The sequence below is a fragment of the Molothrus ater genome, chromosome 5, assembly GCF_012460135.2.
Source record: "Molothrus ater isolate BHLD 08-10-18 breed brown headed cowbird chromosome 5, BPBGC_Mater_1.1, whole genome shotgun sequence".
Classification (NCBI taxonomy): domain Eukaryota; kingdom Metazoa; phylum Chordata; class Aves; order Passeriformes; family Icteridae; genus Molothrus; species Molothrus ater.
The window spans coordinates 46,401,452-46,425,213 of record NC_050482.2 but is presented as its reverse complement, the minus strand read 5'-3'; the positions used below and the strand labels follow the sequence as shown (position 1 = coordinate 46,425,213).

Below are 23,762 nucleotides of genomic sequence, written 5' to 3'. Positions count from 1 at the left end.
AAAGCTTAATATTGATCTGTGTGAGGGTTTATCATAAATGAAAGGTAAATTGCTTGAGCAATGTTTTACTTGCGACATGATTATCATTTGTGCAGTGCAAGCTCCTCATTTATGCACAGTGCTTGGCTGTGTCTCTGCAGATCTGTTTCATGACACATAATTAGATAATAACCACTGATGACAGCAGCTGTCTCAGTTCTGCCTGTACCCAAAAAGCAAGCAATACAGCTTTTCTAAATTGAAAGAAAATAATGTCCTATATGTGTTATTACAGAATTAACTAGGGGAGGCATTACATACTTGGTGGGGATGTCAGTATTTGAGAAAGTGTGGAACAGCTCTTGAAGTGAGTAGCAGTGTTCTAAGACGTCTTTAGGAAGTCATCTGGAGTGGGAGTCTGTGCTGAAGTCTTTCTGTGTTGTAATGAAATGGAAGCCATTATTTGAAAAGTGTCAGCAAAGCAGATGTACTATTCAGGGCTCCTACAATGGGATGGATCAGGAGGTGGTGTGACACTGCACCAGATGTGTTACACACATATGGGTTCCTTGTTGAGCCAAGGTCCTAATTAGTGATCTCCCTGGAAAGGAAGTTTAGTTCTTAGACTATGATAGGTCAAAAAGCCTGATAACTGTTAGGTGCTTGAGGTCCTATATAGTAGCATGAAAAATCCCACCTGAAGCTGTAGGGTTGTAGGTGCTATTTTGGATCTGTCCAGTGTGCTATAACTCATGGCCAGCCCAAGAGCAGTAGGTCCAGCTGGGTGTGTAAACAAGGAAATGCCCTGTCCTGCTCCAAAGGGTTGGGTGATGAGCAAACCTTCACAAAGTGCTTTGCAGGAGGTGATCCTCTCCATGCTGGACATCCAGCAGGCCATGGAGGGTTCTCCATCTTGCACTCAGACACCAAATACGTATCAGACAATTCTGCAAATGTTCACGGTGAGATTAGATAAAGCATGTAAGAATTTGTGGAGAGTAGCCACAATACTGATGGGTAAAGGGGTGATACCTTTCTCATGTACAAGCTGATGTTGGACGGTGTAAGAGGGTGACAGTTGGGTGTCACAGATAGTGAGGGGTGTACTTGATCAAGCCAGTTACTTAAGATCAGCTATGATTTGTGGTGTTGTGTTGGATGAGAGGAACTCAATTGTAACAGTATACACTGGTGATCCCAATATTTTTTTTTCCTGTGGGAAATTTGACAGAGAGTTAGTTCTATTCCTCTTCCATACTTGAAATCCTCAAGTTTGAAGTGGTATAGTGAGCTGAATAGTAGTAGACTTCCTTCATTCTGTTACTTAGAGTCATGGGAAGGAAACATCTACCTGAGAAATTCAATTGAAAAAGACCATTTTTCTTGTTTCAGAAATGGTTTAATATTCCTTAGTGATCAAATAACATGGTTCAGCCAGGTGAAACAGTAAAAAAACCCCAGTTATCTTCGTGTTCCATTTCTGCTGTTCTATTATTGATCCAGTTGCCTGTGCTTAGTAGGTCATGCTTCCCTTTTTCAAAGCCTGTTGTTTAAGCAGTTTGAGTTCATAACAAGGAGATAAGCAAAACTTGTGGTACATACTGTGATTTAATAATTTATCATGATTAGAGCATACATTTAGACTCATATTGCTGAGGAAATTTTATTTAAAAAGCAGGGAAGGCACATGGTAGACCTGAGGAAAGCAGTTGTATATTCAGGAGATGTGCCAAACATCTGAGAATCTGTGTCCAAATGTGATCCAGATTTCTCTTATTTCTCTACTAAATCCAGAGGTTGGAATTTCTGTTGTCAAACTTAACAAGGCACCTGGTATTCGCTCCAAACCTTTGGGGAGCACTGCTCTAAGCTTCATGTGGTTTGTGGCCTTCCCTATACAAACCATAAGCTTGTGGCTTCAGAAGAGTGTTTTCCCATTTTCTCTACCTGTTTTAGGGTGTTTTTTGTTTCTGTTTGCAACTTCTTGGCCATCTTCTCTGCCAGAATGGTGGAGCTCCAAGCCTGTGGTGTTACAAACAAACCTTTAGAAAATAAATATTTTAGGCAAGGAAATAAATGTATCTTTTTTATGGGTTTTGAGTTATTTTAGAGGGAGAGAACTGAAAGAACTGTTGTGTCCTGACAAAATACATTGATTGTAACTTACTCCTCTTTGATTCCTAATACTGCACTGTTACTGTACAGTCTTTTATGCTTTGCACAAAACTCTTAGTCTGTACTTTGTAAATTGAAGTTGAACCATTTATCTGTAACTGTGTAGGTGTGTAGATGTACCCAAAGGAGCTATGTCAGGCAGCTTGTGATATTGACAAATTCATATTTCTGGATTCTTGCATTTAAACTGTAAATATTTTACAGCATTATTCTACTTATAAAATTCAATATTAAAGCTGTATTGAAATCTATACTATCACACAGTAATTCAAACCTCAGATATGTTTTGAGAAAGAAAGTGTAGTTTGTAAAATTGAAAATCAATCTGTGAAAACAATTATGCAAAGAATATCTTTTCACTGCTCACCTGTTGAGAGTTTCCTTCCATGACTTTTGACATGAAGAGTACAGTCCTAACAGGCAGAGGTCCTCTTATGTCTGTCTCTTCTGAATGAAGAATTAAAAAAAATGTATATAGAAAAAGTGATGGTCCTTGAATTTTTTCCCTGTCCTGTTCCATGTTGAGAGAAACTGGCTTCTATTTTGTTTGTTGGAAGGATATGGAAAGTAACTCAAAAATGGCTTCGCTGTTGCCATTCTCCCCCTGATTGGTATTTTGGTATTTTTCTTACTCTGGAATTTGAAAACCTCTTCTTGTAGGTCCTGTGTGTTTCCTCTGATGTGTCTGCAGCTGTGATCCAGGGTAATGCTTAGATCTGTCTCCAATCTGAGAGGCATTTCTGGTGTGGCTGAACTACAGGGAACTCTGAGGGGGACTTCTTTCACAGAGCATGTGTCTCAGGAGACTTGTGTGTGTGTAATGGCAGAATGGTTTTGCATTTGCTGTGTAAATGTGACTTTAAATGACACCAGTTTGTAATTCTTATGTTGACCCTTATGTAGAAAGTCAAGACTGAGAGGTACTACCAGGTGACTGAAAACACTCAATGACTGCTTCTTATCTTCTAGCAATTTTGTGCTACCTGAGTCAGATGAGACTTTGCAATGGTTTCTGAGATAGGAAATTTTATATTTTGCTGTTACTAATAGGTTGTTTTAATGAGGAAGGTTATTTAGCTCTTGTCATTATTCTTTCTTGTTGAAAGCAAGAAAAAAGGGTAACCAGAAAACAAAATAATTCAAGTCCTTTATTCCCCTCATAATGTTTCTAAACAGACCATTTAAAAGTACATTAGTTACCAAGGAGAATACATTTATCAATACCCTTATCTCAATATATTTTTAGTACAGAAATTATGAAACTATATTATTCACAGATTACATCTCATTGCTTGTGGATAATTTATGACTGTAAGCAATACAGTAACAACTGCAGTACTTCTGTCATAAAAAACATGTCTAGCATTATTTGCAAATACATACTACTTGTATTTTGTTAGGCTAGGTAAATGCATTTTCAAAGCTAACCATCCCAGAATGGAGTCGGGGAGTTGGACTCAAAAAATGCCTTCTCTAGTTCAAGCTGTATTTGGAAACTGTTAAGAGGAAAAAAAAAGCTTGCTGACCTTCTTCATCTTCTTCCACATCTCCTCCAGAATCAGACTTAATGAGGACCTTGTAGTTCAGTTAGAATCTGGTCTCTTGAATGGAAAGGAAATGCTGGAATTGCACCTCCTGGGGCATCGCTGCAGAGTGATGTTCCATCATTGAGGACAGACAAACCCCTTTGCTCTCTGCCTGGAGAATAACAGCACCAGGAGATTTTGGTGGGAAAAATCACGAAGCATACTGCCAACAGCAGTATTTTCTACTCCCTGGTCTTGCAAAACTAGACTCAATTCATGAGCAGAAACAATTTTTTCATGGCAGATTGAAAGTGTGGCAAAGTATAGCCTGTTCATAGCTTATGGTAGATACAATGCTACAGCTGTTGGTTTGAAGGTAGGGTACCCATGGGCTCTGTCATGCGGCCTCACAAGGATGTGAACCATTTGACACAGTCACATTGTCAGATTGTTTCATTGTATCATCAAATACTAGCGCATTTGAAATATAAAGTAATTTATATGTACGCTTTTAACTAGTTACACTTTTTACCACATGGATATCATATTGAGCTTTCAAGTTTTCATCCAGTATTTTATATACCTCATGCTGTTGTATGTGTATTTCTAATTGGCCTTTAAATTCTATGGCCAAATCAAATTAATATTGTAAATAAAACTGTTTTATTGCAAGATTTTAACTAAATATAGAAAGGTAATGTTTATGACAGTAATTTTAGGGGGTTGGGATTTTTTCTCCTTTCAAAAAAATTAAAGAGTGAAATAGATTCAATTCTACTTTATATAGTTTAAAATAAATTGTTCAATAGTTTGAGTCAAGGATCATTTGTTAGTTTGGGTGACACAAAACTTAGAAGATATCTCACAATATATTTTTGTTTATGTATTTATAAATTGAGCTAATGAGATGAAAAAATTGAAGGGACAAATCAATTACATCATACCATTTCTTTCCTGGGTGAAATTTATCAAGGATTTCCTCACCCCCAGACCATTGCTTTAAGTTAAATTGTCACTGATATGGAGGATAACTTTGATTGCTTTATATGTATTTACTTAAGGTGTGTTTGTTTTTAGGTTCACCAAAAATTTGTCACCTGACAAGATCAACCTGAGCACGTTAAAGGGAGAAGGTCAGCTGACCAATTTAGAGCTGGATCAAGAAGTACTCCAGAACATGCTGGATCTTCCAACATGGCTGGCTATAAACAAGGTGTTTTGTAATAAAGCATCCATTAGGGTGAGTGTTTTATTGTGCTGGAGTGGTAATTAACCAACTCTTTTTTCTTTTTGTCTTGTCTTTGTAAAAACTTTCAAGTAACTTTGTATTAGGAAATTCTAATAAGTGCTTGATAAAATTTTAAAGAACAATGAAGATTTTATCAGCAATAATTTCTTCCTTATTTTTCTTTCTTATGTGATGACATAAAATACATCTGGAAATAATGAAAATAAGAGTGATTATTTTTAATTTATTTTTTCTTCCTGAGGAGAATTCATTCCTGCCTGTTTTGAAAATGTAGAAGTAAAAGTTTGTATTTGTCTACAGTATTTAGTCTATCATAATTATTTATTATTCTCTTTTTTGTGTGTTCTCTCTTCACTCCTCTTCATTTATTGCTTTCCCTCTTGCTCTGTTCCTGTTTCCAAAAATACCTTTTGGAAGGATTCTGATCTCTGTGGGAAATGTGGGAAGCACAGTAAATCTAGGAGATATACTGCATTTTTGGGCATTGTGGCTGCGAGTAATTGAAACAATGTGTATCATCTCTACCACATTGTATGAATGTGGGATTAAGAAATGAACTTTGGCTTGTTCTTGACTGGAGTTACAATCTGGTCAAACATTAATGCCTCCTTAGTCTTTTGGTGGAGTTTGTTTATGGTTTTTTGGTGTTCTGTCTTTGCTTTTTTTTTCCCACTATGGGAGATTGTCCTGATTTTTCTAAATGCAGTGAACTTGATGTTTTGTTGCAGGAGTCTAATTAGTTCTAGGTCAACAAAGGAAATATACATATTTGTTTTTCCTTTTAAAGGAATAAAGGAAATAAAGGCTGTGATGCTTTTTCTGATGCTTGACAACTCACTGTTAAAGAGACAGATTCTACTTTGTTTCTCTGTTTTTCTACTCAGTGATAAGTAGATTTTGAAGTTCAAACTTTTTAACACCTAGTGTGCATAAAGTTACCACATAGTATGTTCAGATGAACTTAATATTTTGAAAGTAATATTATGCTGAGTTCAGAAGCTAGAAATATAATTTGTATGCCTAGAACACATTCTGTGTGATTTTTTCACTGTATTTTTAATATTTAATTTGCTTTAGATTAGTGTTTTCTCTTGCAGATACCATGGACAAAATTGAAAACACATCCCATCTCTTTGGTGAGTTCTGAAATAAACTCTGAAATGTACTGTGTGTAGCAGAATCTATATCAAATATTTATATAGTTCTCTTGATTTGATTATGGAAATAGCTGAAACATTAACTGGCCTTTACGAAGTGTCCTCTGGTAGCAGCAGATCAAGGCAAAACACCTTAATGTTTTCCTTGGTAGGTTTATTTTCTTAATCTGTGGTTTCAGTGTAATCACTGATGTTTGACTGTTAGCTCACTTCTGTCACGTTTTTAGTCATTGCATGTTCATTTGGGATTACCTGAAGGGTAGTTATTTGTCCAAGTCTCCCTTTTTACAAGTTCCTGCCTTTCTTTTGGAGCAGCCTTTTCTGGGACTTTTCAATTCTACATCTGTACTTTACATAGTGATCTCAGCTATAGCAGGTTTGACACACATAGCATTTATAGGGTTTTTGTAACCACCTAGGATTCAGCCCGGATATAAATAGGAGGTAAAATGTGTAAATAGAACTCAACAGCAATTAGAAGTCACATTAATTCTTGCATTTGTTCTCCTTTGTTCTTTAATTTTAAATATACTAACAATTTAGTAGCACCAGAAGTAATGTATTTGATGAGTAAACTTTCTCAATTGCATTTGCTTAAGAGTGAATATTCCTTTAGCTGAACATTCACAGTCTTGCAGTGAATGTGCTTGTAATTCCTTCATTCTGAATCAGACTTGGGAAAGACATGTTGTTTTAAATAATTGATGCATTTGCTAGTGACCCAGTTGGAATGTACCTTCATCTGTACTGCTTCTTCCTGACAGGCAGAACTTAAAGCCTGGTAAGGCCGAGGTGGGATGATTCAACCACTTGGCTGTGAGATGCAACTGCCGAATTAGGAAATGGGTTTAAGCTGTGCTATTCTTAAACATGACACACTTTGACCTGTGGTAGCAAGGTGCTGTTTGGTTAGCTCCTGTTGGACTTACATTAGCACTCTTGGAGGCTAAAATAACTTTCAAGGTAACCTTTTTTACATAAAGGTGTCCTTGAACAAGTGCATTAAATATGTAACTAAAGTTCACTATTCAATGGTAGATTGTACAACAGCCTTTTTGATTTCTAAAGGAAAGTGAATATAGTGGCCCAAGTGCCAAACCTCAGCCCTTCATTACATCACTGAACTTCTGGTATTTTGGCAGGGATGGGGAGAGGGGATATTTTTGCTACTGAGAGTTGAATTAAATTGGAATAGCATCCTCTGTTAGCACAGCTTACTGGATAACTAGAACCCACTTGTCTAGCCAAAAGGACTTTCACTAAGCTAAGTTGCCCTTTGTGAGAATCAGTCTGTTGACATAGTGGCACATACTGTTTGTTCATGACCCAGTTCTGGTTTTATATGATAAACAGGATAGTTTTGAGGAGTGATTTTGGGCCCCAGGGATGATCTGCAGCAGTTTTTACTCTATCCAAGTACAGAAGTTGCCAGTGAAAAAAGACTTAGATCTGCATCCAGGCATTCTTCGTTACCTCTTTTTTATATTGTGCTGTCTCCTTGAATCCGTGTCCTACTGATCTGTGCACTAGTCATGTAGTAAAGAGAATTTTTAAAAGAGTGGTCAAACATCCAAAACTGTTAGGATAACTAGGAGAAATCTTGGCTTCCCCCCACCATCCTCAAACTAAGGGATTGGGTTTTTCTCGTTTTTTTTTTCTCTGTTGTTTTCAAGGAAAGATAGTCATTGAGACAGCTAAAAAAATAATTCTAAAATGTCCAAATTTACTCTTAACAGCTATTCTTCCCTTTAAGCATCAAAATACAGTCAAATACAAATAAATCCAGACTAGACACTTTATTAACTTTTTGGTTGTAGTCAGGTTTTTATCCATGTAATCATGGATAAGAGTAGCACAGAAAAATGTTGAGCAAGCAGATTATGACAATGGGCATGATTAACACAATATGATAATAATCTAGTAGCTAAGGCAGGTTGAATCATTAAAAATCTAAAACTGAGGACAAAGGGGTTTTTGGTATTTGTCTGACCTAGGATCATAAATGGGGGAATTCAGAAGGGCTGGTAGAAAGTTGCAGTTAGACAGGGAAAAAAATCTTAACTGTTGTGCTTTGAGTCAGCTTGCATTAAGTATTTCATTGAAAGAACAGCCATATAAAAAGAAAATTCAGATAACTACACATTAAAGCATGTCCATTTTGAAATACGATTTTTGTAAATTTATGTGTTGGATAAATAATATTCAGGAATCAAGAATTTTAAGATACAATATTTGACTGGAGATGTGTGTTAGAACTCAAAAGCATAAGAAAAAGTTTAAAAAAGATAGTTCTAGTGCATTACAAAAGTTTGTGGAAAAATTTAAATGGTAGGAAATGTTTTATGTATATTTCAGAAAAAGTTCTCAAGTGACCTTTTTCTGTTTGGATTTTGGTTCTTCATAATGTCATCTATTTACTTTATTACCTCTAAGGTCTCCAATTTTGTTTTGTTTTGTTTTTCAAGTCCTTGGATAAAGTTGTAATGGAAATGAGCACATGTGAAGAGCCACGTGCCCCTAATGGACCCTCTCCTATAGCGACTGCATCTGGGCAGAGGTCAGTGATGATACTTACATGTAATTGGTCAAAAAAGGTTTGGCATTATGTAAAACAGATTGACTATGTACTTCTGAAAATTTAAATTTTTAGAAGTATATAGGGTTGCAGCCCGCCATTCCCATCTCCTCCAGAATTTTATTTTATTGCTTGTGTGTGAAGTAGTGTAGTGATAGTGGAGTTATCCAGGCCCAAGCCTGGAGAACTAGATATAGAGCTTGCAAGGTACATTCCATAGGGGTGCAACTGCTATATCAGATATTTTCTGAGTTTAATTGATATTAAGTTTTTAAAAAATGAATGATATCTTGCCTTCATCCATTTTGGAAAATACATATAATGTTCATGTGTGTTTTAAATATTTTTCTTTTTTGTTTTGTCTAAAGAGTTTTAAGAGTTGTTTGTTAGTGCAGTGTTTTAAAGTTCTATTTCCTTAATTGTATCAGCTGATTCTTACTGAAAGACTTCACACACACTGTGTAGCCCAAAACTTAAGCAATTTGATGGGACAACACAACATTATATCAGTGATTTTATGTCTTGCTACACCCTAATAATTTCCTTTACACGGACTCAAAACATTTTTCCGTTGTCACAGGGCCCTATATACAGAGAAATAAATTTGATGATACAATATTTTTTCTTGTAGTAACTTCTATGCAATGTATAGAAATCCATGGGCCTCTGTGTCTCCTAAGGTACAGCTTGATAATCACAGCCCTAGAGATTTTGTGTAGAATGAAAGTTGAAAAAGGAAAAGGAATGACAAACCACACAAGTTTTTTTTTTAAAACAAGTAGAAAAAATCCACAAGAAAACAAAAGGGTGGAAATTTTTGCATTTAAAAATAATATTTAATATTCAGTTTTCCATACATTAATCTAAAACATTCAGAACATATAAGATTTTTATTTAAAAATTATTTACAACAGCTTAATCTTTTTTAATACCAGAATGCATGTTGATTTACTGTAGAAGTGTAGCCACCATTTAGGATGCCTTTCTTTATAGAGTGAAATAGTGTAAATAATGTAAATACTTTATACTATTTTGAATATCTGAAAGTTATTATTTTTAATGGACAAAATATTTTGGCTTATAGACATAAATACTAACCAGACTGGAATTGTCAAGTAATTAATTTGACATGAATTACTCCTTATGTTTATAAAGAAGAGTAGGCTTTCTGCATAATGACGTAGACTGCTTTTTTAATGTATGTATAATAACATATAATACATACATCCATGTAATTTAACATCTCATCCATGTAATTTAACTTTAAAGGAATGTATTAAATGTTATAATTTGTGTACATTGATCTTAGTCAAATAGATGTTCTTTAATTATGTAGAGATCAGGATCACAGAGTGAAAATTATTGTAAACTGCATCAAGTATATTGAGCAAAAGTTGCTAACTGTAGAATACATTAGTAACTTCTTTTATTTTAACATCTGTTTCATAATTTATTTAATCTGTTTAATTTTGTGCCCTTTCACTCGGTTTATATTTAATATGTTGGCATTTCACTTTTTAGTGAATATGGCTTTGCTGAAAAAGTGGTAGAAGGCATTTCAGTTTCTGTGAACTCCATTATTATAAGGATTGGTGCAAAAGCCTTTAATGCTTCATTTGAACTTTCCCAGCTGAGAATATATAGTGTAAATGCAAACTGGGAACATGCTGACCTTAGATTTACCAGAATACAAGAAGCTCAACGTGGAGAGGTAAATAATAGCATTTACTAACTTTTTTCCCGTGTTTTTGTGATAAAGGAGGAAGTTGAATTTCAACCTTTTAAAGGGTAGAGAACATTACTAGGAATGGAGACATTCTGTGCTCAGTAATTTCAGTTGCTCTTTAGGAGCACAAATATGTAAAAATTGTGGATGTGAGTCAGATCAAAGAGCCAATGTGGATGCTTAGGCAAGAACAAAGACCAAGGCAAGCAGGTGTATGGTTTCCCTCTTATGTCCTCCAAGTGAATGACTATTCTAAAATGCAAACTGAGCCAGACTTGGAGAGTACTGAAAGAACAAAGAACGGTATATTAAATAGGGAAGGATAAGAAGTTGTGCTTTTTGTAATTATTGTTGTTAATATTATTAGTAGTAATAATAATAACAACAACAGCAACAGGAATTCTATTTTAAAAGTTTTATCTGGTTATTTATTTGCTTGTGAGAGTTTGCCTGATAAGGATTTTTTTTTCTAAAGCAGTTTTAAATGAAATTTAGTCAAGTTCTTGTGCAATTATTTTCTGGGAATACCTAAACCATATGTATATATAAAAAAGTAATAGCAGTAAAGTATATATGTTTCTACTGTCCTGGAGAGTAGCACATGGAAGTGCTAGTTTGTTGTACATTATTCATTTGCCTTCTTCCAGCTAACCAATGTTAATTGTATACTGAGTGCAAGGTTGATTATAAATATTGTATTCAAGGAGACTTGTTTTAGCATCATACATCTGGCCACCTTACTCCAGAGTTAAGGAGTCTAATAGTTGATTTTTTTGTAGGGAAAGAAACCCCAAGAGAATATCAGTTAAAAATACCACAAAAGTAAGAAGCTGAAAACTATTTTTCTGACTGTTTTCCTTTCCTGCAGCTTATCTGTATGCTTATGCTCCCATGTTAATGAGGTCTGAATGGGAAGAATTAAACTTTGACTAGATGGAGTTTTGTATTGGCAGATTTTTTGATTTTGTGGTTTTTAGGAAGAATTTCATTCTGAACAGTTGACCTGTACACAACAGAGCTTTCCTTGGGAGAGTGTTTCTTTCCGATCCAATTAATACCAGAAACAAATTTCTAGATATTACAGTGAATGATTTGTTAGCAGCAAATTGCATGAAAAGGTGAAAAACCAAAATCAGTGCTGTGCTTTGAAGATAACATGTGCTAAACCATATATTTAGGGCATAATCATTTAGCTTTGCACTGTAGCGACATTATTAATATAATAAGCAATCTCCTTAGAATACTTAAAAGCTTTTGATCACACTGCATCTCCTGTATGAAGAGGATATGTATTCTGCTTTTCTGCAAAAAGTGTTTCAGGATGCTTTGCACTGCACTTTGCATCTTGCTCACTTGATGGAGTGTCCCTCCTTTATAGACACACTGGGTATGATTTACTTAAGTCTCTGCATTTCTCAGGACATATGGTGTAAGGTTTTCAAATTGATAAGAGGAGAATGACAAGTAAGAATAAGTCATATACCAAACAAATTCTTCCATCTTGCTCTTTACTCATGGCTGATCCTTGTTTCTTCAGAGAGTAATCATGGAATCATTAAGGTTGGAAAAGACCTGCAAGATTGAGTCCAACTTTTGACCAAACATCACCATGCCCGCTCAACCATAGCACTAAGTGCTGCATCCAGTCATTTCTTGAAACTCTCTAGGGATGGTGACTCTAACAATTCCCTAGGCAGCCCATTCCAATGCTTAACCAGCCTTTTAGTGAATAAATTCTTCCTCATGTCCCTTCCTTAACCTCCCCTGGTGCAGCTAGAGGCCATTTCCTCTTGTCCTGTTGCTAGCCTTGTCTCCTGCCTGGGAGAAGAAACCAATCCCCATCTTTGTGCAATCTCCCCTCAGGCAGTTGTAGAGAGCAATAAGGTCACCTCTGAACCTTCTTTTCTCCAGGCTAAACGTGCTTATTTCCCTCAGATGCTCCTCATAAGATTTGTGCTCCAGACCCTTTACCTTCTCTGAGCTGCTCCAGCCATCTCTGTGTCTATGCTGAAGTGAAGGACCCCGTACTGAACAGTCAGTCTGCCCCCAGCCTATGGTGTTGCTTGCAGTTGTTGTGACCCAGGTGCAGGACCTGGCACCTGGCCTTGCTGAGAATCATAAAATTGCCCTTGGCCCATCAATCCAAATTGTCCAGATCCCTCTTCAGAGCCTTCTTATGCTCCAGCAGATCAAGTCTCTCCCAGCTTAGTGTTGTCTGTGAACTTACTGGGGGAACTTGATCCCATCATCGAAATCATACAGGAACGAGTTTTAGGTAAACTAGAATTACTGGTTTTCCCTACTGATATCCTGTTCATTTGATGTTCTCCATGATGTTCCTGCTGGACAGTCGTTCATTTTTCTGTATTTGATTTTCAGTGTCCAGCTGTACTTGATGCTCTTGTGTCATCATTATTCTATCATTTGCTTCCTGTGCCTTCTAGATATCCATGTAGTGGATTCAGAGCTTGTGGGGTCTGCATGGCATGCTGTGTGCTCAATGTTTAACTTTCTCTTTTAATTGAAATAAAACACTCCAAAAAAACCTCTCATATCCTGTAGCTTTGCTTCATCCCCTGCCCTTTTCTTATTTAACATTTTTAAACTAAACTAAACTATCATTTTTTTCCTCTCCCAAAAGCAATCTAGTATGCAATAGCTGTGACCTTTATTTTCTTCTGAATATTTGACATGCTGCTTTTTACCTCAACCTACTTGGAAGTAGCTTAATGTTTCTGTGACAAGCAGGGTAAGGGCTTCCTGACACCTTTAGGTGGAATAACAAGTGAGTTGTATTTGTTCTGATTATATGGCTCATGTGAGTTTTTTTGTACATATGTACAGATGTATACATACACATGCACAGGGCTAGGTGCAAGTAGCTGTCATATTGCATCAAGGTGTTTTTCTCTTTTTTTCTGTCTTTAAAGGTCTTGACTTTTAAAGAAATCAACTGGCAGATGATCAGAATAGAAGCTGATGCAATCCAGAGTTCTAAGCATGAAATAATGAGTGCTCCAGTTCGACTGATTACTAACCAATCAAAAATTAGGGTCACGCTTAAAAGAAGGGTAAACTTGAAAAGTTTGAAGTCTTATTTTATTTTTTAATTTGTAACTCATGCTCTTAATGCATACATGTACATAGTAAAGATTTTAAATTTAGACTATATTGAATGGAGAATTCCCTGAACTAAATTTATAATAACATGTAACTGGTTAGACTGTAGAGTTTACAAGAAATACTGCAGACAGATTTTGAAAATGAAGACCTTATATAGGTCCCATTAATAAAATGGTTTGATCCACAGAGCTTTGTTTATTGTTGTTTATTTCATTGTTTTATCTCTCTAGATTCTGGTCATATTTACACTGCTTACATTCAGAGAAATGCAGCAGTTTAATATCTGATGCATGCCAAATACATAGAGTGAAGCATAAATATACTGTGTGTTAGGTACTCCTTAATTAGTAAGAGGAATAAGATTTAAAATAAAAAAATGCTTGTTATTGCTTTTTGCATGAAAAAAACCCCCACATATTATTATATATATTATATATGATTTATAATTATTTATATTATATATTATATATTTATTATATTATATTTACCCCACATATTTAATATAAGAAATATAAGTACTTAGTTCAAAGTCTTTAAATTTTTATTTTACAGTTAAAAGACTGTAATGTTGTGGCATCCAAACTGGTTCTGATTCTGGATGATTTGCTGTGGGTTTTGACTGATTCCCAATTGAAAGCCATGGTGCAGTATGCCAAATCTCTTAGTGAAGCCATAGAGAAATCAGCAGAACAGAGGAAAAGCTTGGCTTCTGAAACAGCCCAGGTATGAGGATTAATTGTCTCACTGTATCATTTTCAGGTGTTCTACAACACAACACAGTGTGGTTAGTTGTGTTACTTTATTTTAGAGAATGTTCAGTTACTCATTTTCATTCAGCTGTATATCTTAAATTATACCAGGAATTAATCATAGTTTAAAATAGTCTTTGCAAGATTTTGTGTATTGATGTGAACTGCAGAAAATAAAAGTAGTTCTATTTCTTTACCCATGTACAGAGTGTTTAGACTTCTGTATTTACTTAACTCTTTATTGACTATTTAGTAAATTTGTTCTCCAAGTATTTTATGGTTATGAATTTAAATAATTAAGACACATGAAAGTAAACTTAATGTGTGGGTAGATATGGTTACTATAATAATTTAACGTGCTTGTCCAGTTTGTTCTCATGGTACTGAAAAATTAGCTTTTATTAAGAGCTTATCTTCATGCAGTTCTTGTTGGAATATATAGTGAAAACCAATTCTACTTTAAATATATTTCTGCTGGCATATCTGTGCTGCTGATGCTGCATGTAAATCTTGGTGTTCTTCAGCACATAGAGCAGGCTAGACCAGCTGGGCTTTGTGAGTGTTGAGGGGAGGCACCTCTTCTTGTGTGTGAAGAAGCAGGACAAGTACACTTATAGAAGATAAGTGCTATAAAATAAAACATGGTTGATTACTGAGTACAGTCAGTTGTAGAGGATCTCTTAGAGTAAAGCCAGTTACTGTAACAGAGAGTTCAGTTCTTTTGCTGGACCTGATGCCTTATGCTGTGATGTGAAGGTTTAGCAACAGCAATGTAATGGTTACCTGCTCTTGAGCAGGGAGGTTCTGGTTCTTCAGTGCCCTGTACTTGTATCTTACCTGTTCTTTGACACTGGCACTGACTTATGTTTGACCCTGTTGTGATGTAGCCTGAGGAACTAAATTAGCAGAATGGAGCCCACTGTTGGTTTAGTTCCCTGAACAGCTTGCAACAAAAGCTAGAAAAATACCAGTGCTGTGAGTAGTGTAGACAGGGGTGTAAGGAAGTGTGAGGAATGGGGAGAATGTGCCCTGGCAGTGCAGTACAGTGCACCCAGCCATTAGATCAACTTAGCTTTATTCTCAAATATTAAACTTAAATCTCAGTAATGATCCAAGGGGGAACGCATGTCATGCAGACATGCTTTTTTTTTGTTTTTTTGAAACTTTTGAAACTTCTCCTTGTTTCAAATGCCTGTGTTGTGTAAGGAGACAGATACTTATGCTTGAAAAAAACAATAAACATTATAAATTGATGTGATTGACTAAATATTTTTTCAGAGCTCTGCCCCTGCACCCAGCTCCCAGCAGGTGAAAGCGCACCAGACAACAGCAGCACCTGATCAAAACGATGCAATAGTAAAATTGTTTAATGATTTTGATGTTAAGGAAACTTCTTATCACTTAGTAATTTCCCACTTGGATCTACATATATGTGATGATATCCACTCTAAAGAAAAAGGTAATTTTTTTTTTTTTAAGTTGCATGTCTATGTATAATAATCATCTTCAGGGGAGACATTTTGAGGAATACAATAATGAGAAAATAATAATACAATAAAGTCAAGAGACTTTGGTTTAGAAGAATAGTTAGAATTGTCTCTAGTGTCTATGGGTTCATGTAAAGCTATTTAGGTGGCTCTGTTAGGACAGCATTTCATTAATAAATGTAATTATTTTAGAATAATTGCAAAACCTAAGAGTGTTAGTACTTCTGTGCTTTTTCTGTCTTCTAGGAACTTATTCTATCAGTCTGATTGTTACTGCTTGGTCTTTTTCTTTTATAAGTTAGCTGGGTTACGAAGAATACAGTGACAACATTTTTGTGGCTTGAAGGGGTCACTATACAATCTGTTTCTTTAATACTCTTATAAATGCAAACTAATAAAAGAGTGTTACTCTTTGTGTTACTAATTTAGACAATTTGATATGGTCTGCAGCACATGGAAAGAATGGAACGAGTGTCCTGTGACCTTAAAATTTTGTGTGTAAATCTTGCACTGATTCTTTTTAACAAAAGCCTATTGCATGTAGTCACATTTAGAATCAGAAAAAAAAGAAGACAAATAAGGGCATTTTTTCATGCCTTTCAAAAGTGATCATAGGGAGTGAGATATTACTGTATATCTAGTCACTGAAAATTTTATGGAAACGTACAAGGTCTACTATATTATTAGTCACTGAAAAATTTATGAAAACATACAAGGTCTGCTGAAGAAAAATGTGAAAAATGTAGGGTTTAACAAAAATGCATTTCCTTGGTTAGGAAAGACACTTTCAGAACAGCAGAGCATGAGGTTCACTGGCTGGAGATGTATTTCCTTACATGCAGTGTATCTACTGTGGTTGGAATTTATCACTCCTAGTGAGATCTTTTTATTGGTCCTTTATTTTTGGAGTTTAAATTCAACAGTGGAAAAAGTCAGAAGAGAAGATTCTCAGAAGACCCCTTCACTGCAATATTTGTCAAAATTATATAGTATTCTTGAAAGTAAACGTTGACTTCAAAGACTGATTATAATCATATATTCAGCATAAAAAGTTTTGTTTCAGAAAAACTGCAGTAGTGTGTTTTCAAGATGTTGTCATTTTAGTAGCATTGAAAACAGCATGCAATTTGTAAATAGTGACTGAGTACAGAATTCTACAAGCTCAAGCTGATCTTTAGAAACCAGTGAAGACTATCAGAATGAAAATTTTGAGGGAAGATAATGAGGTTGTAAGGAGAGACAGTAAGGGGAAGAAAGAAGGTGTTAGGTGTTTAAAGGATTACTGCAGCATGAGAACTAACACGCTAAATGCAATGTGTGCCGGGCCAAGCATTGTTTTGTTTTGCAGACCCAAACAGACGTGTTACAGGAGGGGCCATGCAGCTTTCCTTCAGCTATTTAACAGTGGATTATTATCCATTCCACAAAGCAGGTATGAAAGCAAGTCTTTTATGAATTACCTGTGACTGTGACTATCTTGTCTGAAAGCAAAAAAATTTGTGCATACACATATACAGCTTGGATAATCATGCTCAAACCATTTGAAAGGCACCTTTTTACTTCCTTCTATATGCAAAAACAAACAACAAAACCAACAATCTGGGAACCAATTTAATTTCTGCGAATGAGCTGGTTTAGGCCAAAGGCTTTCCACTGTTTTGTTCGGTCAACAAAACAGTGTTTACACATTTCTGACATGAAGAGAATTTTGTGTTGACAGAGGAAGGCAGTACTGCATATTGAGAATTCAGTAATTGGATATTAGCAAGAATCAATCTGTTAGATTTTTCTCATACATAGAATACTATCATTTTATGTCCATTTCCAATCAGTGTTTTGCTTTTTACATTATTTTGCTGAAGAGAAACCTCAGTGTGTAGAGGCTCAATTGTGTAGCCTTTTGTTAAACAATGTTATTAAAAAAATGTTAGCAATTTCCAAAGAAGTGTTTCTTACAAAAATATTTGCGAGAAAAGTCTTTCTCATAAATTTCTAGTAGAAATCTAAAAATTTTAAAAGAGGCTACATTACAGACCATGTGACAACAAAACAGGGTCTGATCATCTTTCTAATCAGATGGTCTGTAGCAGAAATCCACGTCATCATTCATGTTAGTCTGTCCTCTACTCCCAACCTGTAAACACTCAGTTGACTGGTGATCCATGCCAAAGCTGAGCTCCATCTGTTCCCACTGGTCTTGCCCTGCCTGCCCTCTTGTGCTCCCCAAAAGCCTGTGTTCATCCCCTGCAGCATTTCAGTTGTGTGTGCTGTCTCGCCACGTGTCTGTGACCCTAATGAGATTGCAGCCATGCGACTGCATACAGGGGTGTGGTTGCTCTGCTCCCACATGCTGCTGCATGTGTTAGTGTTCATGCACTTCAGAGAGGCAGTTGCCCCAACTGGCTTCCCAGAAGGAGTGTTAGAGCTTTCACTATGGTGTTGCTAACAAAGTCCTGGAGGTCCTTCAGAATCTGTTTGCATGTGCTTAGAGTAATCCCATGCTGCTAGCCCTGTTTTGGAGAATCCCATTGTCATGGGCTTCAGTCTAATGCATCTTTGTCCTTTTGTTCCCTTTCTGTTTTTTTTCCCTGTTCCTCTATCTTCCTCCTTAGCTATAAAAATGATAATAACAAATAACTGTGAAGAAGGGTGGGGAAAAATGTCATCTCTTGTGATAGGCACCAGCCTAAAAGTTTATTTGATGCTGCATTTAGACTTAAAATAATTTTTTTTTTCCAAAATAATTTTCCTATTTTAATAGCAATCATATTTGCTTATCCCCAGTGTAAGTATCCAAAAAGTCATTAAGTCCCAAATAAAGTAAATTTTCACATGGTAGTATTTAAAGAGTGATGTACCAACTGATAGAAGTTGTCATTGCATCCTTATTGAACAGGTTAGTAGAATGTCTTTACAGGGACTACTTGGAAGATACCATGATTTTTTTCAGATGTTTGAGCGCTTGACCAACAGAAACATGTTGGCATTGAAAGCAGGGACAAAAGCATTTCCAGTGGGATTTATTTTAAGGTTGTGTGTGCTGCAGCACTTCTTGAACTTACCTTGTTGTTTGTGTGCCATAAAGGTGCTAGAGAACCAAGACAAAAAGAATACATTTCTGGAAAGGGACCAGGAACTTCTTAGGACACAGTTCTGGCAGGAAAGATAAGCTTGGAAAAAGTGAGCATGAGAACATTGTTCTGTTACTTGCTCTCACTTTTTTTTTCAACTGAACATTTTTTTGCATGTTCTCACATATGACATTAATGTGTCGTAAGATTTCTCTGAACTGAAAATACTCAATGATGTTTTGAGTGTTAGTGGTGTTATAAGGCAGCTGGTAATGCTATATTCTGCGTGATTTCGTGAAGTGCTGAGACTTGGAATATGGAATGTATATGGAATATATAACTTCTGTTTTAACGTCTGGTATGACTGCTGTTGTTCTATAATTACAGCATGCAATGAGCTTATAGTTCGAAGAATACTTGTGAAATAGTGGGAACATGTTATCCTGTTAAAAGCAAAATTTCAAATGAGCTAATATTTTTCCCATTTCTCTTATTTGCAGGAGACAGCTGTGATCACTGGATGCATTATAGTGATGCCACTAAAACCAGAAGTGGATGGGCCAAAGAATTATTAAATGAATTCAAAAGCAATGTTGAATTGCTTAAGCAGGCTGTGAAGGATCAGGTCACAGATTCTCCTCCTAAATCACCACCTGCTGTATCTCCTCAGAACCTACAAACAGGTATTTTCTTTACATCACTAATTCTCTACTTCCATGAAATATTAAAACTATGAAAAAAAGACTGTTTTTTTCAATGATCCCATCACTATTCTTTCTTACAGGCAAGGAACAGATGCCGAAAGGAACATCTAGGGCTTCCTCTGTATCTTCCCAGCAACCAAAGGGCAAACTGATGTCTAGTCCTATTGTGGTTAGACTTGCAGACTTCAATATATATCAGGTACATTTCTTTAAGTTAGTAAAACTGGGATAACTCCACCCTTACTGTTATGTAATTGTGGTTTTTAAGGGACAATATGAAGCCCATTGAAATTAATGAGACTTTCCATTCATTATTTGGGTAGACCTTTATGAACCTGCTTCGGCTTTGTTAAAATTGTCATCCTATCACAATTAAGTGTTGGATCTAAGTTCTACTGTTCTCCAAATTAGGAATTTGGAATTCAAATTTAATCTTTTCATTGTAGTATCTTATGTGCCTAATATCTTAATATGTGGTTTTGTATATTATGCTTTTCTTATTGTTATATTTTTCAAAGTACATTAAAAACCGTTAAGAGGTTTTATTAGGTTTTTAAAATCTTTTTCCAGCCACTCCCTTTCTAGTGATATTTTGAGCAGACACTTTTACCGTTTCCGTCCCCCTTCCCTTTGTTAGAATGAGTAGTTTTAGTTGCTGGTTGTGGTCCAGATTGACTGTTCTGAGGCAAGTGAAATAGAGGTGTGTCTCCATTAGGCAGAATTGTAGTGATATGTGAGGATCTACGCTTAAATTTCAGGTCCTAACAAAAATGTTTAGTGTGTGTCCTTTGTCACTGTGATTTCTGCTTGCTCTTTTTCCAATTTCCAACACATTTCTGCCATATCACTACTGGTGTTGTGGGAGATTGCAGATTGCTGCTGGGAGCCTTATCTGGATCTGAAGTGGTTTTATGTTATTGTTTTATATTGTTCATGTTTCCGTTTGCCTTCTGCTCTTGTCTCCTCCTCTCTACAGAAACACATTTTCAGTTTTTAAATTGGCATTATTTCTATGCAATTTCCTAAAAGCTATTTTTCTAAATAGATCATTTTACTTGAATTTTTGTGTCTGTTAATGCAGTTATGTTTGCCTCTTGAAAACAGCTACATAAAGTGAAGCAGGCTTATAAAGGTCATGTTTCCAGGGAAATTCTAGTAGACATCATCATGTATTCAATATTAATACATTGGGTAATTTCAAACTAGCAGTTTGACCTACTAACTGTTGAATGGAAAAGCTTTGTTTTGGCAACATACTTTTTAAACTAGGATGCCTTCAATGAAATTTAAGGTCAAATATATATCAAATGTTGGTTTCTTATTTGTTTGATAATTTACATTGTAAGGAAACAGAAATGGACATTACTGTTCCATAGCATCTTGAGTCTCCTGTGAAGCAGACCTTCAGGCATATCCAAGCGTACACATCTCTGCCAGGTGCATGCTGAACACTTTGCTTCACACACAGTTTGAGAGTCGGCCTGTGCACTGGAATTTGTTCTTATGACAAAACAAGAACTACCTAATGTGTGTAATAAACTTACCTAGCTTATCTATCCCTTATCTAGACCAGACTGTATGGAAATACTCCATCCAAGCATAAATGCTTAAACAGAAGCTGTAGTATTTGCAATTAAAAATCAGATCATTCTAGGCTTCTGCTGGACACCTTTGAAAGTGACCTGCTCCCTTTTGTCTTATATGAAGGAAGGGGATCTGGTACCTTTAAAATGGTTTTCTTGTGAAACTCTTCTATGTGAGTCATTTCTGCTTCAAGGCAGTTAACTGTTTGTCACTGTTCATCAGCACTTTGTACTTTGTGTTATGTTATTTGGGGGCCTACACCCAAGAGCAGTGGAATGTTACCTTACTAGGGACAGTACCATGCAAGTACAAATGCTTAGTCGTTCATAAAAGTGGAATGTGTTAATGAAATAATCTTTTATCATTTACAGGTTTCAACAGCAGACCAGTGTCGTTCTTCCCCTAAAGCTCTGATTTCTTGCAATAAAAAGTCACTTTACCTTCCACCAGAAATGCCAGCTATTCATATTGAATTCACTGAATATTACTACCCAGATGGAAAGGACTTTCCTAGTAAGACTTTTTTTATGTTTTTGGTTTTGGTTTGTTTTTTTTGTTTGTTTGTTTGTTTGGGGTTTTTTTGGTTTTTTGTGTTTTTTTTTTTTTTTTTTTTTTGGTTTGTTGTTGTTGTTGTACTGACGCATAAATTTTGTGTGTTACTTTCACCTTTGTGAAGCTTAAAGCTTGGAAATAGGTAATGGCTTTCTAAAATGGATAGAGCACAAGACTGCTCTGTTTCCACAATGCTTCCTCCTACAAACTTCTATTAATACTGGTTTATATAAACATGGTTGTTCAGTCTGAAACCACTTGCATCATTTTTACTGGCACATGAATTATTCATTCTCCAGCATCCACATATTGTTTCTGCAATTTCACTGTCTGACTACATAAAAGAAAAACTATTGCAACAATACTTAAAATGCACTGAAGAGCTGCTGGAGTTATTGTAGGAATGTCTTCTGTGGCTGGGCATATTTTATATACAGAAATGTTAGTGGATTTCTTGGGAATGGAACCTGAGGACAGCAGATTTCCATGGTCTTCCCTTTCTTCTGTAATGAGAATATTGTCCCCATTTCTTCAGACTTAATTCTGTTCTTAGGTTTTATACACTAAAAAATTCAGTTACTTTCTTGGAGTGAGAGAAAGAAGCATCACTTCAGGTATGCCCTAACAATTCTTCCTTGAGACTAAAGGACTGGGTTTCTGTTCTTTCTCTGATGAAAAGTACTGGTGAAATTGTAAGTTTGCAATCATTTAAAAACCAAAGAAAACCCAACCCATAAACAATTTCCTTATTCTCATGGTTTCTTTTTTTTTTCTCCTTTAGTTCCGTGTCCAAATTTGTATGGCCAGCTGAATGCTTTACAGTTCACTCTGGATCAGAGAAGTATTCTTTGGCTAAACCAGTTTGTGTTGGATTTGAAACAGAGTCTTATTCAGTTCATGGCCATGTACAAGTTAAATGACAATTCAAAATCAGATGAACATGTTGATGTGAGAGTGGATGGACTAATGTCAAAGGTATGCTATCATTGAGTAGGGGTTTTGTGGTTCCTTGGAAGACTAATTCTTTTCTTATTCTCTTGCAAATACCTAAATGAATAAAAAAATGCTTCTCTAGAAAACTCTGCAGAATATGATTTTTTGAAGGCAGACATCTTGTTTCCTGTACTCCTTCATCTGTGTCCTGGTATTTTGGTTTGGGTGTTTTGGTTTGGGTATTTTGGTTTTGTATTGAAGATCTGAGTGGGAATACTAACAAATTATTTCCCTGTGGTCAGCGAACTTGGCATAGCAGAGCTAAAAAGAAATTGAGCACTAAAGTAAAAAGATGAGTGAAAAATTAATATCTGTACTCTATATTTATGCAAGGGTCCTCCCTTGTTCCTCTGGCTGTATTATCTCAAGGTTTATTTCCTTCTCCAAAACCCATTCTCACCATTTTCTGTATCATGCTGGCTGTTAGTGTAGTTCAGGTACATGAGTTCTCTGTATGCTTGTTGCAGAGGAGTGATGCTTGTTCCTTGTCTTCTGCTTCTTTGTAAAAAAAAAGGATAATGGAGCAGATAAATTTCCCACCCAAACCCTGTTTGCATTGGGCATTTCATTGTATGGTTTCCAAGGTTCAGAGGTGAGCAAAATGAGTCTCTTCAGTGGAGCCCACAGGAGAGGTTTCAAGGGCTCTAACAAGTCAGCAAATGGTTATCTTTCTGGATGGTTATCTTTCTAACCTGTTGCTACATTCTTAATGGAACTTTACAAGGACATGGTTTGTACTGAATAGAAACAGTTATTAAGAGCAAACAACTGGAATCTGCAAATATATAGTAATCTGATATTGAGTCATTATATGGGAATAGCCTACTAAACTAGGAGAGGATAAAAGTATTCTAACATCTCTCAAACCTTGATTTGAATTAATTATGTCACCCTGTATTAACAGCATTATTTTTATTCAAGCAAATGATAAATTGATGAATGGTTAATTGTTTTATTTAGTTCTTTTTTTCCTGATCCTTGTGTTTAAATGAAGAAGCTTAATAACCCCCATCTTTGTGTCTTTAGGGATGATTTTTTTTACTCCTACTTTCTAGATTCAGAATGGAGATATTGTGATGGAAAGCAGTGTCACTGATGTTGGCCAAACTAGA

General features: G+C 35.8%; 1 protein-coding gene across 2 annotated transcripts in view; it reads left to right on the top strand.

Moving 5' to 3' along the window:
* Nucleotides 1-23,762, top strand: part of BLTP3B (bridge-like lipid transfer protein family member 3B) — a 47,628-nt gene that overhangs the window by 8,360 nt on the left and 15,506 nt on the right. For both annotated transcript variants that reach the window (XM_036400736.2, XM_036400737.2), the window contains 12 exons: nt 4,758-4,920; nt 6,027-6,065; nt 8,552-8,643; nt 10,183-10,372; nt 13,318-13,458; nt 14,063-14,233; nt 15,538-15,718; nt 17,095-17,178; nt 19,318-19,500; nt 19,602-19,720; nt 21,477-21,618; nt 22,439-22,632. In XM_036400736.2, the coding sequence (XP_036256629.1) occupies nt 4,758-4,920; nt 6,027-6,065; nt 8,552-8,643; nt 10,183-10,372; nt 13,318-13,458; nt 14,063-14,233; nt 15,538-15,718; nt 17,095-17,178; nt 19,318-19,500; nt 19,602-19,720; nt 21,477-21,618; nt 22,439-22,632 (1,699 nt within the window). The remainder of the gene's footprint in view (nt 1-4,757; nt 4,921-6,026; nt 6,066-8,551; nt 8,644-10,182; nt 10,373-13,317; nt 13,459-14,062; nt 14,234-15,537; nt 15,719-17,094; nt 17,179-19,317; nt 19,501-19,601; nt 19,721-21,476; nt 21,619-22,438; nt 22,633-23,762) is intronic.